This window comes from Hypomesus nipponensis, chromosome 19, assembly GCF_054491055.1.
Source record: "Hypomesus nipponensis isolate SF chromosome 19, ASM5449105v1, whole genome shotgun sequence".
Taxonomy (NCBI): Eukaryota; Metazoa; Chordata; class Actinopteri; order Osmeriformes; family Osmeridae; genus Hypomesus; species Hypomesus nipponensis.
In genome coordinates this window covers 7039917-7054842 of record NC_140379.1, presented here as the reverse complement: position 1 = coordinate 7054842, position 14926 = coordinate 7039917, and the positions used below count along the sequence as shown (strand labels likewise).

Here is a 14926-nt window from a genome sequence, read left to right as displayed (position 1 = left end):
TTGTTTTGTGTGGCAGTTAGAAAAGGCTGAGACCTATTTTGTATGATATTTTGTGTGATATTTTACCAAATTGATTTACTAAACATTAGTAGGCTATGCGTTTACGTGCATGAGTTCATAGGCTTAATTTTAAAATGTGTTTTCAATTAAATTAATAATATAGCCTACTAGCCTGGAACCACACTGCAAACCGTAGGCCTATGCTAGATTCATGTTGGCCAGCGTAAAAGAGAAGCCTAATTTTCTTACCATTCGTTTACTTGTAGTTTGGTGACACATGGATTAAAATTTACAATGAATGACAGGGTGAGTAACCCAGATTGACGAGTCTTCTAAATCCTTCCCATCAACCTCCCGGAAGACAGAGGACTTCTGGCCGGTCGATTGTTAATTAACGATTCAGAAGACTGACAACAGCAGGAATGATGAACTTAGAAAATGCGTATTCTGCTATGCTATTTTTCATGGACGATCAACACAAGTCAGAAGTTGTCAATTTACTTCCGGTTGATTCCGCTAAATAATTAGCCTACATAAAATATAGGCTAGTGTCAGTTGTGAGCTGTCAGGCTATTTAATATGGCCACAAGCCTTTCCTCAATCAGCAAACATAATTTTAACAAAACCATAGTTTAACCACTTTTCATGTTTAAAGCGACACATGAATAAAATAATAAAATAAGTCATTTGGGCTAATCCATCATTGAATTTGAAAATAAATTGCCTAGGCCTACACACAAATGAGAAAAAAGAGAGAATAAATACACAAAAACACACACAATGTTTCTTTTGGAAAACTGATGTATTTGATTATTAGAGTAAAGAATTACAGTATCTTAGTTGTTAGTAAGTATTAAAGTGTAGAGAAACTGGACCCATAAAGATCTTCCAACTTTCCAAGAAAGTGCATGTAACAGTCCGAAGGTTTGTCAAACCCATATATATATATTTATAAAAACACTATCCTTTGTCCCCTGGCCAAGATGGACTTTGTCTTGTGAGCTATATGTACATTTTTGTTGTGATGGAATTTGTAGTTCCCCATCTGACATTATTTACAGACGCTTCAACACATATTTGCACTTGATGTCAACGAGGATGCTAGAACATAGCAGCAATGTGGAAATCCAGCGGAGGAATTAGCCTACAGGAGAATCACACCCATTCGATTAGCTTTCTCAGTTCAAACCAGGATGTGGGCTTCTCAGAATGACGATCCTCCCCTAACAACTGTCTGTTGTAGACTTTATACCAAAAGAAAAAAAAGAAAAACGAAACGAGAAAGATGAAGGAAAAAGGAACTATGAAAGTCAAAGAAAAGTAAAAGGAAGCCTACACTACATTGAACAACAGAAACAAAACAGATTAACTCTTAGAAGTAACACTTGAAATGCAGCAGTTGTATGTTTTTTTTCCTTAAATAAAGTTAAATTGGGGTTGATAAAAGAGGGGCTTTTATATTTTCATATTGTAGTCCCTTGCCTGAAAATTCTTTTTTTCTTTTTTTTTTTTTCTCGGGGAACATTAATACACAGCTGTTAGACCATCTATTATAGATCAGTGTACACTATTTACAGCCATTCTGTTTTGTTTATTACAGATCTAATGCATCACATGAACATCAACAGTTTTGTTATACCTATACACAGAAAATAACTTAATGCCAAGGTAAAGTTATCTACCCAGATATGCTAAATTTAAAAGCACATTTTAAGCACTCATACATACTCATTCTGGCTGAAGAACAGAAAATGAAACTAACTGTTAATGCTTCCACTTGGTTCCGAGCAAGGTTATAATCACTAATAAATAAGCTCCTTAAAACTATAACAGGTTGTACATTGTACAAAAAAGCAAGTTGTCTTCACACTTGTGTCCGTAAAGTTTCAATGGCAAGCCAAAGCAGTACAGTCTTTGTCTTTGTCTTGTTCTCTTCCCTGTGTGTGTGTGTGTGTGTGTCTAAATATGTATGCATGTACAATATGTGTGTATGTGAGATGGTCTGTCTGTCTGATTAAGGAGAAACATTCTAGTTGGTAGCAATCTCTTTGTTGTCCTCCATAAAACGTGTGAATCGGAAGTGGGTCCCATTCTCTGTGTTGGCCATTTTCTCCAGGCCAGCCAGAGCGGCATTGGGTTCTGTACTGTGCATCCTGTCCAGGCTGCCTGTGAGGCCTCCCACAGGCGAGCTGCCGCCGTTCCCCAGACTGCCAGACAGGGAAGGGAGGCCTCCATTCTGTATGACAGAGATCTCATTGGTCTTCATTGCCAGGCCGTTGGAGAAGGCTGCTGCGTACTGGTTCCAGAAACTGGATGGGTCTCCGTTTCCTGCCCTCGACGCCATGTCCTTCTGGAAGATTTCAGGGAATTTGATGGGATTGGTGCCCAGGAAGGCCATGGGGCCGTCGACAGAGAGCCTGCGGCCACGTCTGGCAGGGGCGCTGTTCCACATGTGTGTGCCCATGTGAACCTGAACACAAACACAAGAGGAAGAAAAAGAGCCGAAAATTAGCAATGTTTACAAACTTGGCCTCAACGGCATCACATAAGAGATGATGCAATGGAAAAAAGGAAAATAATAAAATAGTTTTGCACCCTGGGAGTTGTAGTAAAGGTGCTTGTGTTGTGAGAGCTAAAGGCATGGTGCAAGCATCTAATTTTGGCAGGAATGATATATACATGTCACCAGAGAACCCCTGTGCCTTGGCTCAAATTGCTCTGTCCACTTTCATTTACCTGGCCTGTATTACACCTGACATTCACCTCTGCTTTGCCCTTTGCTAGAATGTTAGTTTTCCACAATAGCCTGTAAAAGATCTTCACAATTTTATCGAATTATTTAAACCAATGGAAGGATATAGAAATAGTCTGAGCTACATTTGAAGTAAACTAATTCAGGCTAGAGAAATAGGAATGTATTTTCTGCATTATGGTAAGTTTTGTTAGTAGAAAGACAACACATTATATACATATTGCATATTTGTATGTGGACAATAAAATACTGTAAAACCAGCTTATTCCCACAAACCAAAATAAATTGTACAGATCACACTATAAAGTACACTTTTAACTAAAAGTGCTGATTTGTTATACTATTGTTAAATATTTGGTTCACAGGCCTTCCGAAATATAACATGTTGTATTTGCATCTCAGACAAGTGGTGTGATTCCATTTGTCCACATAAAGCCCTCCAGTTCCTGTTTATCTCTGAGCAGGGCCTTTTTCCTAATGATCAAAGGCAACAGTACGTTTTTCACAGGATAACGTCTGGAAAACTACAGACTCTGCTGCAGCTGAGGATGGTTGCCTCTGGTAACTGTAGTTAATGCTGTTAACTGAACCATTCCCAGCTGTGCTCTGCTGATCACATTCTCAGGTTTCTACCCAATAATCATATTAATGGGGTGATTCAACCTTTCCGCCAAGGTACCCTTTTCTCAGTAAACTGTTTCTTTCATCAAAATTACCAACTCTTAGTGTCACTGACACAAATTTGCAGCTCAAAATTGAAGACTAACTTTACAATGGTTTTGAGGCTTTCTCTTTGTTCACACGCATACACGCAGTGCAAACAATTTATAAGTACCTTGAGATTTCCTTTGGTGGTGAAAGCTCGGCCACAGATGGTACAAGCAAAAGGCTTCTCTCCAGTGTGGGTCCTCTCATGGATCTGCAATGCACTGGAGGAGGAGAACGTCTTCCCACAGGTGTTGCAGTAGTGCTGCTTGGGTGTCCTACGAGGTGGGGCAGCTGAGAGCACAGGAGATGTAGAGGCCGAAGATGTGACCAAGCCAGGAGGCATGCTGTCCTTGCAATCTTGGTGGAGGCCATGGAGAAAGCCGTTGACCTCTGACTTTATCATGGAGGATAAGGAGCCCATGGAGAGCAGGGAGGGGGTGGGGCTGGAGGACAGGCTGGTGTTTGAAGGCTCAAAGAGCTGGGAGGGTAGGTCTCTCATCTGGTGGGTGAGCATGTGTTGCTTGAGGTTTCCCTTGGTGGAGAAGCCCCGGTTACAGGCTGTGCAAATGAACGGTCTCTCTTTGGTATGGCTTCTGTAGTGAATGTCCAAGGCACTCTGACAAGCAAACGTCTTCCCACAGATGTCACAGGCTGTGTTCTTGAAGGTGCTGCGCTCACGGAAGGGGAACAGCATGCCCAGGGGATCCTTAGAAGGGTTGACCGATGTAAGATCCAACGCTCCGATGCTGGAGGGGTGCGAGTGCATGAGGTTCGCACTGATCTGCTCCAGGGACATGGCCCTATGGTTTCTCTCATCTAAGCTGGGGGATTTTCGTTGATGTGGCTGCCCGCTGGTGGGAGATGGTGCCTGCATGGAAGAGGTAGATTCAGAAACAGCTGGACTTCCAACACTTTGGCTCTCGTTGTCCCCCCCCATGGAAGAGTCATCGTTGGTGAAGCAATCCCCTTCCATCAAGCCATTCCCCATGGCCTTCATTCTACTGGCATGGAGCTCCTCCATCAGCCGTTGATGGGCATTCATTTGGGAGTTTTGTTGGGTGTTGTTCTCCTGTCCATCCTGGCCATATGTGTCATGTGGTGTGGGAGAGTTACCGAGACTGTCCTGATGGGCGTCAGCCGATCTGGGGGTGTCTGGAACGCTGCTATCTGGGCCGTCCTCCAACCCCTCCATCCCTTCCATGTCGTCGTCATCAGAAAAATTGTCCAGGTCATCAAAGTTTCTCTCATCGAATGACCCTGTGTCAGAGCCCATGGACTCAGGGTAGCTGTCCGGCAGTGGGGTGTTGGGGATCTGTCCACCCATGTGCATTCGGATGTGTTGCTGAAGAACCACCGCATTGGTGAACTTTTTCTGGCAGATGGGACAAGAGTGCTGGACCCTTAGTGGCGGCATGGCCCGGTGGACGCTGTAGTGAGTCTTGAGGTTTCCCTTCGTGGTGAAAGCTCGACCACACACTTTGCATTTGAAAGGCCTCTCTCCAGTGTGAGTGCGGTAATGCATTTTCAGAGCGCTCTGGCAGCTGAGTATTCGGTGACAGATGACACATTCGTTAGGGTCTGTCACTTTCCTGTCAATGTTTTCCACGAGCTGCTGCAGCTTGGAGGTCTCTGAGCCCTGGAGGGGATCTAGGAGGCCCCCAAAGGGGAACTTAGCCCTAAACTGCTCGGACATGAGGGGCATGAGAGGGTTGGTCATCATGGGAGGGCTGTTAGATGTTGTATACTCAGCATTGCTGTCAGAGGCAGAGCTCACATGTTTCAAAAAGCTCGAGGAGAGGCTGCCCTCTTCAGTTTTCCCGTTTGAGGTAGGCAGGGTTGCTCCTTCACCTTCTTCAGACACGCCATCGTTGATTTTCATTGACAGCTCGGCGGTACCTGAGTCACTCTTAGCTGAGCTTGGGGGGCTGGTTACAGCTACAGAATGATCCTCTTTTTTGATGAAAGACGGCAGGTTGGGCATGGTGGGTGGGAGGAGCATGCCTACTGACGACGGCAGAGTGGACAGTACCGGTTTGCTGTCTAGCCAGCTGGTAACAGGTTTCTCAGGTGGCATTGACATGCCATATGGAATGCCAGTGCTGGTCGGAATATTATCTAAATGCTCTGGAACAGGGTATGGGTTCATTTGAATGTGTGGATACTTCTCTTTATGACGTTGGAAATGGACCTTTAGGTTGCCACGGGTGGAGAAGCGGTTCCCACAGATGTTACACTTATACGGCCTCTCACCAGTGTGAGAACGCAGGTGGATCTGCAAGGCACTGTCACTCCCAAACACCTTGGCACAAAACCTGCACTTATGCTTGAAGAAAGCCTCCTCTGAGTTGCTCTTGGTTTCAAATGAAGTGACATTTGGGGGCTTGCCTTTCCTCTGGGCGAGGGCAGCTAGAGAGTTAAGGTCCTCCACTGTGGTACCAACACTGGGCAGAGAGTTGGAGAATGGTGGGTTGCCAGTTGGGGGCTGAGGTAGAAGTGGATTTGTTGCAGAGTTCAACAGGCTACCTATCCCAAAGGCTGGTGTGGATGACTTAGCTAGTGAAGAGTTGGTGAATTGAGAGTGGAGGCTGCCCGTGTGGCCTGGCCTCTTGTCAGATGACTGGGCATTGACTGCTGACGGTCCCAGTGTGCTAATGCTATGAGATGATTCACTGCTGCTGGGGTTGGGCTGAGGTAGCTGCGCCGCTGCAGCCAGCTGCTTCAGGCTGCTGATGCTGGCTGACTGACTAGCAAGGCTCTGTGCTAGGCCTGCGGCTGCAGCCAGCTGCTGGGAGAGATGGGAGCTTAGTGTGGTCAGTGGACTGGCAGAGGGTCCCAACTTGCCTGGAGTAGAGCTGGGGGGCACCTGCATTTCTGGGGACTGAGAAGCCAGGAGCAATATCTGGTGGCGGATCTGTTCAATGAGCTGCAGTTGGTGGATCTGTTGTTGTTGGAGGGCCAGTAGCTGCTCCATCAGGGCTGGCACAGCCACCCTCGGTCCTGCTGGTCCAGATGGGCGCGTCTCCTGGGAAAACTGAGCCACAGCCACTTTGGTGCTCTGCAAGTTTTCAATGATGACGTTGCTGTTGATCATGGAGAAGTTTCCCAGTTCAGTTAGGTTTCCAAGCTGAGGTAGAGGGGCAGAGATGGCAGAAGTGCCCATTGTGGGTCCAGAGCTTCCACTGCCTGTGTTTATAGGACTGCCACCCTCCACATGACTGTTTCCATCTTCTTGACCATTGGTGATCCCAGATACGTCCACGTCCATAGATTCTTCTTTGTCGAGAGTGTTTTGCTCCAAAAGGTCGCTGCACTCAGCTTGATCAGTGTTATTAATCGTATCATTCATCTGCTCATCAGGATTATTGGGAGGGGAGCCAGGCGAGAAGGTTCCGGAGGGAGAGGCGGGATTTTCATTCACTATCAGAACTAATTGATTCTTAGTGCAATTCTTCTGGTGTTGTTCAAGATCTGATAGTTCAAAGAACTCAGCGCAACATCTGCTACAGACGTGGGCATCTGACTCCTTACAGGGGGGGTCTTCTGAGCACGGCTCTGTGTCCCCTGAAAAACAAGGTGGGGGAGGAGGGGGGGAGTGACAGAGGATTAGTGATTAGAAATGTTTTGCAGCCGAAGAAGCAGCTTTATCTATTCAAATGCCTTTGTTGTTAATCTCAAATTAATCAGTTTTACACTTATCCCCTTGATGTGTTCACAAATACAACCATCAGAAAGTAACAATAAACCTACAAAACGAGAAAAAGACCCCTTTAGAGTGGCAGCATTAGAGACAGGATGAGGCAAGAAACTAAATCAATAGTACTGCTCAAATATTGCTTAAAAGTGATCTTTGAAGGTGCACATCTGGGTTTCATCAATCCAACAAGAGGTAATCATTGTTATCAGATAATCCATCAAAATATAGAATACCCTGGACTGAGGACATTGGAGCTTAATGAAATTTCATAGAGAAGCATTGATTTCCAATATTTCATACTCCTGAATGTCTACTTGTCCACTAAGCGCAAATCAACCATTTGAAGGTCTTATTAGACTTTCAATTTACTGTCAACTTAGCTCATTTTCAACCAACTACAGCCATCTTGGACAGGTTATCCCTGTCACTAAACTAATTTGTATCCAGTCAGGCTGCTATCAGGGTCTTACGTGACCACAGCCTTTGGCATCCACATTGTTCTCCACATTCGGACACAACACAGGGACAACCAAGACATGCTAAAATTATTTGTATTTTCTTTATAGCTTCATGACAAACACAAGGTATATAAAACAAATTAAGATTGAACTAAAGATTGTATTAATTTAAATATGACTACTGATTTCATTTACTCTTGATCTATAGTGTCCCTACCAAAACTACAGAAGGATAATATTTATACAATGTATATGTGTATGAGTTAACACTACAAAATACATGTTTAAATGTTCAATCGTTATTTGTCAGTAAATGTTTTCTACTTAAAATGTTAATATTTTATATAATCCAGAAAGTATTTTGAATAGGAACTATGAAAAGTTTCAACAACAATACAACATCAAGCAACAAGCCACACAAAAAAAAGCCACACAAAAAACAAAACACAAGCCCAGAAAACAAGTTTCCCACCAAAATTAGAATTAGAAAGCAGAATACATTTAATCTCATCTTTAAAATGTGCATAGAAACTGGTTTTGGTTTTTAATTTTAATAAAAACAGGAACAGTGAAAAGCAAAAGGCGAGGCTACACCCCTGCCCTCTTCGGCCACTGCTGTGCTCCAGACTTTTCTCATTCTCTTTCCCTTTGTCACACCAAATTCTTGCTGTTTAACATACAAGTTGATTTACAAATTGCAATTCTCTATGAATCCCTTTCATTGTGGCACTGGCCCTCTACATTTTCATCAGGGCCAAGGATTCATTTGCAAATGAAACCCAGAGGAGTGCAACTCTGCCCCACAGAGCGACAGGATGGCTTCCCATTGTTCACGCAGCATGGGAGCAGTGGGATCGTCGGCACAGCCTGGCCTGCTCATCTTGGCCTACTCAAAGCAGATCCTGTTTAATTCAGGGATTATCTCCCTCAATGTTTCTGTGCTCTTGGACATCAGATAACGCAAAGTTGCCATGACAGTAAACCCTAGCCTCACACCGCCAAAACCATGCAAACGCGAAGACTTAACTTTAATGATAACTTTTTATATTAACCGGACCCCCAGTAAAGCGTTGGTAATGAGAAATGTGTTTGATTTACATTGTGAGAAATGTTTAGGTTAAATGAACACTGTCTTGCTCTGTCTCGAATGATCGTGTAGACAAACTAGAGTGTATTTTGAGGGAGGTAATACATCACAACACAATGCCCCGCATGCATTGCTGAAGTAATCAAATACTAAAGTGACCAAAGATGAGCGTAAAGTCAACTGTATTTCAAACTCAAAATAAAGTGTTTTACTCTCAAACATAAGGGAGAATAATAACAAACTTTAAGACATGATGTTGCAATATTAAAGTTACTAATATTAGCTACTAAAACAATGTGTACCCTTTGACTTAAACTGCCATACATATTGCCCTGAATAAGTCAAAATAAAAATAAACAAATATTTTATAAATCAGTTCAAATAGTAAAAAGAAATACTAGCACTGGTCAAACACTTTCCTCCCTCAATGTCTTAAATGCTTTCCTAAATTATATAGAGTGTCTGCCTGAACTGTTTGATGCTTTTAGATTAAACCACATATCAGTTATAATTACAGACTGTCAGAGGAATAACGTGGCTATTTAAATATGAAAAGTGTTACTTATCCCCCATGACATTTGATAAAATTTTATGTGATGTATTTCACACCATTCCTTCTTTACCACTTCATTATGATATAACAAATTTTGGAAAAGTCAAGTCACCCATAAAGCTTATTATTTTTTCTAACCTGTACACCCTACAACACACAACTCTATCACATGTGCTCCTCACATTATTTTCTACATTGGATTTGTACTTTAAAATGAAATAGCACGGATATATCTTCATGACTTGAAAAATAAATGAAATGTCTAATGATTTAATCACACAGAGGAGGCAGATGCTAACTAATGATCTCAAAACGACAAATGCTGAACTTGGAAAAAAAACACAAAAAAAAACAAACATTGAAATATTAATTCTGGGTGAGAGTAGTGCCTCAGCAAACTTTTTGCTAGGTAGAAACACATCGAAGGCCCATAAAATAGACAAACACACCTTATTACAGAGCCAGAAAAAAAGATAGAAAGCAGTGTGAGTATGCAAGACAGAAGCAAAGATTAGCAGAAAAGTTTACAGAGAGCTTGGAGTTCCTACGTTGCTTTGCAGGACCGCTCGGAACCTCTTGACACTTGTGACTTCAGGAGGGTCTCTGTGTGAGTTCACCTCCTCTCCAGTCCTCAAAAGCAGGACTCTGAGGAAACATCCCACTGAACACTAGATGGGGTTCCACTAAAGCTGCCGTTTCCAGAACAAGACTGGAGACTTAGCGTCTCTGCCCTGGTGACATGTATAAGCTTAAGGGGAGGGAGTGAAAAAGCAAGCAAGTCCTTCAGGCAACATCTAGACCTCCACTATATAAACATTGGCAAAATGACAAGTAACTGAATCTCTCTTGTTTGCTGGGTACAACAGTGCAAAGGGGGCCGCCCTGCCAATCTCCCTCTAGGGGGGCCACACTAGAGGGTTGAAAGGGGATGGCGGCCACATTGATAAACCCCCCCACACACACTCAAATAAAGTGCAGGGTCCCTGCTAGGCCGCCTGTGGCTCTGATCACCGGGGTCAATGACGAGGTACAGGAGAACACACTGTGCCCTGAACTCTCATCACCCTTGCACAGAGGGACGCTGGCAAAGGTTAAAACAGCTCAACGTACCACCTTGCACTCACCACCAGGAGAGACAAAGCCTGGGCACTGACAGTCTCACTACCCAGCACCAACTGCCATACACAGCCCTCAAACACTGCAAATGCCTCTCTATTTTTATTTCAATATGTTCCAAAAATAAACCTCCTGAGGACTATCCACACAGGACCTCTCTTATGAGTACACATCGAAGACTGATCAACCAATTACATAGGCTAGAGACATACAACTATTACGTCTCTGACCTACAGTATAATTAAATGTATTGCAGTTTAAGCTCTGCAACAGGAGAAGCGTTCTGGTGCAAGTCAATAGGTAGCAGTCCGCTGACATGGAGTGACACAAGTTACTATTCACCACTTTTTTCAATTTGAGGGGGAAATGCAGTGAAGCGAAGCGAGTTGTAACTTGGTGTTGACGAACTTTTGGATTGATCCAATATTGTTTCAATAAAATCACGCAAATTTACCAACTGCATGTTTCCTATGAACGTTTTTTCGGAGTGCACAGGCCTTCTCAAACCGGCAGAATGTGTTTTAGGAGGACCAGAGTATTCAGCATGTTGAAAACATCAACTTCCTAGATGTGCAGTGAACAATTTTAAACCAAATCAGGCACGGTCAATATTTTACATGAACATGGGTCAAATATATTTTAGGACTTAATGTGTAAAACAATAGAAAACAAAATGTTGACATTAATTAAATAATCTGTCGGGTATAAACATGGTACTTTCTCCTCTCACTCATACACAAATTGTTTTAATAAAACTTACGGGGCCTTTATCACAATAAAAAGTGGAGAAACCTAATGCAAAATGCCACACATAGGCCCACATGTAGGATCGTTTTCACTCACTTGTTTGATCATTTGAATTACCCGTTTGCTTCGTTAGGCAATGGACAAGCGCGTTTTTACGTTTTGAATATAGGAATATAGCAAAAATCTAATCGCTCATTTTAAGAAAACGGGATGCGTGAAAGAGCTCTGCGAGTAGGCCTATAGACCACTTTTGAATCCAATTTACAATGAAACGCCGAGGACAGACATTGAGGATTTTAATATGTTACATGGCTTTAAAGCTGAAGGCTATATGATGGTGGTTTGTTGAAAATGTCGCTAAACGTCAAAAGTTTATTCAAATGATCAGGAAACGTAGGCCTAATGTCTGGTCCACAAACAGACATAAATATTCCTTTCACTGTTAAGACGACCATCTCCAAACGATGACAAAAGACCGAAACTGGTTTCCATTAAGTACATTTCCGAAAATGCTTGTCATATTATAATCATTTATTCAAAGCACAAGTAAATGGTGTGTTCTGTCTCAACAGGGTAAGGGGTTAGTTCAATAATTAATTGGCCAATATTCAAATACATTATAGTGAAATAACTTTATTTTCTTGGAAACAAACCAATCTGCTCTGCAGTGTGTGTGTGTGAGTGTGTGTGTGTGCGCACGCGCACGCGCGCCTGTTTGTGTGTGTGACTGTGTGTATCGGGAGAAGGGGGTAAAGCTCGAGTGCGTGCACGCGCGCATGCAAGAAACAATTAGACAGTTTCGGAAAGGTTTTAGTTTCAGCCAATGACATATCTGGGTTTAAGACCAAATAAATAGCCTATATTAAATTATTAAGCTTCTATCAGTTAAGCACACTCTGAACGATGTCAGTAAGTAACATTATGTGCTGACTTTTTTGGTTAGTTTTTGTTCACTATTGGGCTATTACAGTTTGAGCATTTTGACAAATTTATAGTTCAAAATCCGGTTCGTTGCCAAGTAAGTTTTCACATAAGAAGAATTTGCTTTGTTTCAACGTTAAATACGTCGACGCAAATATCTACAAAACAATTATACTGTATAGGCGATGAAAGATCATAACTCAGAAAAAGAAACTTTAGAACTAGCACTTTTAAAACCTGAGAAAGGGTATTACAAAAGGTTTGACGCCATAGGCATCTTGTAGAAACGGTGGAGTGGATTGATAAGAAAAGCAATTGAGAAAACTTGGGTAGTTGTTGTAAGAAACTTGCCAGCCAGAGCGTTTCGGGAATGCGTCGAAGCGTTCAAATAACGATTATAATAACATTCTCCAACTTTCTAGCCTACCACATTAGACGTTTTCAACAGTGATTACGAAAATATATAGTCACTAGACTACTATATCAGCCTATTGACAATATAGGCTATTGTGGAACTTAAACCTAAATCGTAGCCTTTCCCTTTTTAGTGGTAGAAATGATGGCAAATGTTTCTTATGTCATCGTAGTAGCCTGGTCTGACTATAAACAATCAGGACAAAAAGTTTGACCATAGTCATTGCCTAATATAGCCAAACCACAAGAGAGTGTATATTGCAAATTGATATAGATCTGTAAGTCACATTTCACAACTAAATCACAAATAGAACAGTTTTTCATACGCATCTTACGTAGAAAAGTAAGTTATAGTAGGTTAATATAAGTTGCCTTTAAAGGAGATAACGCTCCTCTTCTTTGAAAAGCATGGTTGATAAAGAGAGGACGGTCATATTCGCTCGAGGCTCGGACTTACCATTGTGTTCGGATAAGGCCAGATGAGGGTCCGATTGGAAATGTTGCGGCTTCGCTTGTTTCCTCCGCGACATGCTGGCTCACACATCAGCCAGGAAAGAATAAAAAAATACTAAAAAATCAGCTCAAAATTACGGAAATCGAGCCCATCCACCGCGCATGTGCCCTGTTATGATTATCAATAATGCTATGCGATTAATCATACGGTGGTTCTTTGAAAGGCGATTGGCACCTCGCCAGCCCCCTATTCAAATGAAGTCTCTTTAATCAATTAGCTCCTGATTTGCTGGGGACTCTTGTCTCTCTCTCAGCTCCCACCCAATGAGTTGATCCGTGTGGAAGAAAGGCTGGGTTTCCAAACTCCCTTTAGATACAATTTAACCCTTCTTAGCAACCAGCTGGTAGCCACCTAAAGCTTATCTCGGCTACTACTGGAATGTCAGTCTTGAGTCCATGCATAGAACCGTATCTTTCCTATTGATCAAGTAGCAATCAAGCCGATCAGTTTAATATAAAGTCAAACTGAAGAGGCTTTCACGGTGGAGTCGAACTATTTACACAAGTAGACTATCTTTCCACAACTCGGGTCGCTGTTGCTCTGCATAGCCTCCTTTTAGATTTGCATGAGGATCGTTGAAATTCACATCTTGTATGTTGAACACCGATACTCGTTAAAGCTTCAAGCAAGCCAGCAGCGCAAAAAAATCGGTGTTCGAGAAAAGGAGCTTCGTGCGTAATGGCACTGTCAGAGTTTCGGAAGTCCACAATATGTATTAAATATCCAGATCAGATTAATTTGATTATTACCGAACAAGGTTACTGACACGTTTTCATCACACACTGCATTCCGCGAACAAACAAACTTTAAGGGCCCATGTAGGACTGTGAGAAATTTTGAGCCCTGCCCATCTATGATGTGATTGGTCACTGGGCTATTCTATCATAGGCGTTTGGAGGTGTAATCTCTCTCTCTCTCCTTGCCTCTCTCTCTCTCTCTCACTCTCTCTCTCTCTCTCTCTCTCTCTCTCTCTCTCTCTCTCTCTCTATATCTCTCTCTCTCTCTCTCTTTCTCTCTCTCTCTCTCTCACACACACACAGACGCACACACACTCTCTCTCACACACACACACGTACACACACAAACACACACAGAGGCGGCGCGCGAGGCTGAGCGCCAGAGTGTGAGCAAACGGACGGTAAAGTAAAGTGCGTATAGTTCTGTTCTGAATGTCTCGTAGTTAGCCGGTGAACAACTGACTTTAACGTACTCTACATAAATAGGTATTTTAATCTGCTTAAAGAACGTGTTCTTATGGTAGAGACAATTAACACAGTAAGTTGTTTTCATACGATGCTTATCAGAAATACTCGTTTTCATAAAAACTTTTTCCGCGAAAAAATATGTTCTCTTACAGATAGGCACCGAAACTCGTTAATGTCACTAAGTATTGTTGAAAGGCACATACGAAACAATTATTGTTATTCATTCTGGTCATTTATGGCGCATTTTGTTAACAAAATAATCTAATTCGGTTGTCTGCAGACACGGCAAGAGAGTGTCTCATAAGAATAGGCTACTAAGAATAAGAATAATATGAAAACGTTCCCATCATAAATGAAAAATAGCCTAAAAATAAAAAAAAAATCACAATTTGGGATCTTATATATCTATGGATAATAAGTCTTTAGAGGATGAAAGAGTGGATCTTCATCCTTGGGAATGTTTCAAGGAGCAAGATATCCCATAGGAGCTTCAGCTGTGCGCTGCGTCTAGTAGATTTATTACGTGGAAAAGATAAACGAAGCTATCAGTCGGGGTGATTTTGAGAAATGAAGATAATAATGTTACTATAGGTGATGTCTAGGATGCCATTATTTTTCACTGAATATTTAAAGAGCAGCTGCAGGCTAGATGGATCTAGCCCTTTCTAGTGTCAGCTATCTTTTAGGACGACTAGTATTTACTTATTAATGACCAAATATATATATATATATATATATATATATATATATATATATA

The 14926-nt window shown here is 42.1% G+C and overlaps 1 protein-coding gene and 1 long non-coding RNA gene across 2 annotated transcripts in view; both read right to left on the bottom strand.

Moving 5' to 3' along the window:
- LOC146246729 (uncharacterized) overlaps positions 1-615 on the bottom strand; it is a 48873-nt gene extending 48258 nt beyond the window's left edge. The window contains exon 1 of the long non-coding RNA XR_014732291.1: positions 250-615. This is a non-coding gene — a long non-coding RNA (uncharacterized LOC146246729). The remainder of the gene's footprint in view (positions 1-249) is intronic.
- Positions 616-783: 168 nt separating this feature from the next.
- On the bottom strand, positions 784-13739 carry sall1a (spalt-like transcription factor 1a). Its single transcript, XM_084682795.1, has 3 exons — positions 12908-13739; positions 3588-7021; positions 784-2470 (listed from the first exon to the last, which is right to left on the bottom strand). Exons 1-3 carry the CDS (start codon positions 12978-12980, stop codon positions 2030-2032), a joined length of 3948 nt encoding a protein of 1315 aa, XP_084538921.1. The 5' UTR covers positions 12981-13739; the 3' UTR covers positions 784-2029.
- Between the last annotated feature and the right edge of the window lie 1187 nt (positions 13740-14926).

Coding starts and splice junctions, on each gene's coding strand:
- sall1a (XM_084682795.1), bottom strand. CDS start 12,980: ATGTCGCGGAGGAAACAAGCGAAGCCGCAACATTTCCAATCGGACCCT. Junction 7,022..12,907: donor GGCCTTATCCGAACACAATG/GTAAGTCCGAGC, acceptor CTTGTTTTTCAG/GGGACACAGAGCCGTGCTCA. Junction 2,471..3,587: donor CCACCAAAGGAAATCTCAAG/GTACTTATAAAT, acceptor GTTTGTGTTCAG/GTTCACATGGGCACACACAT.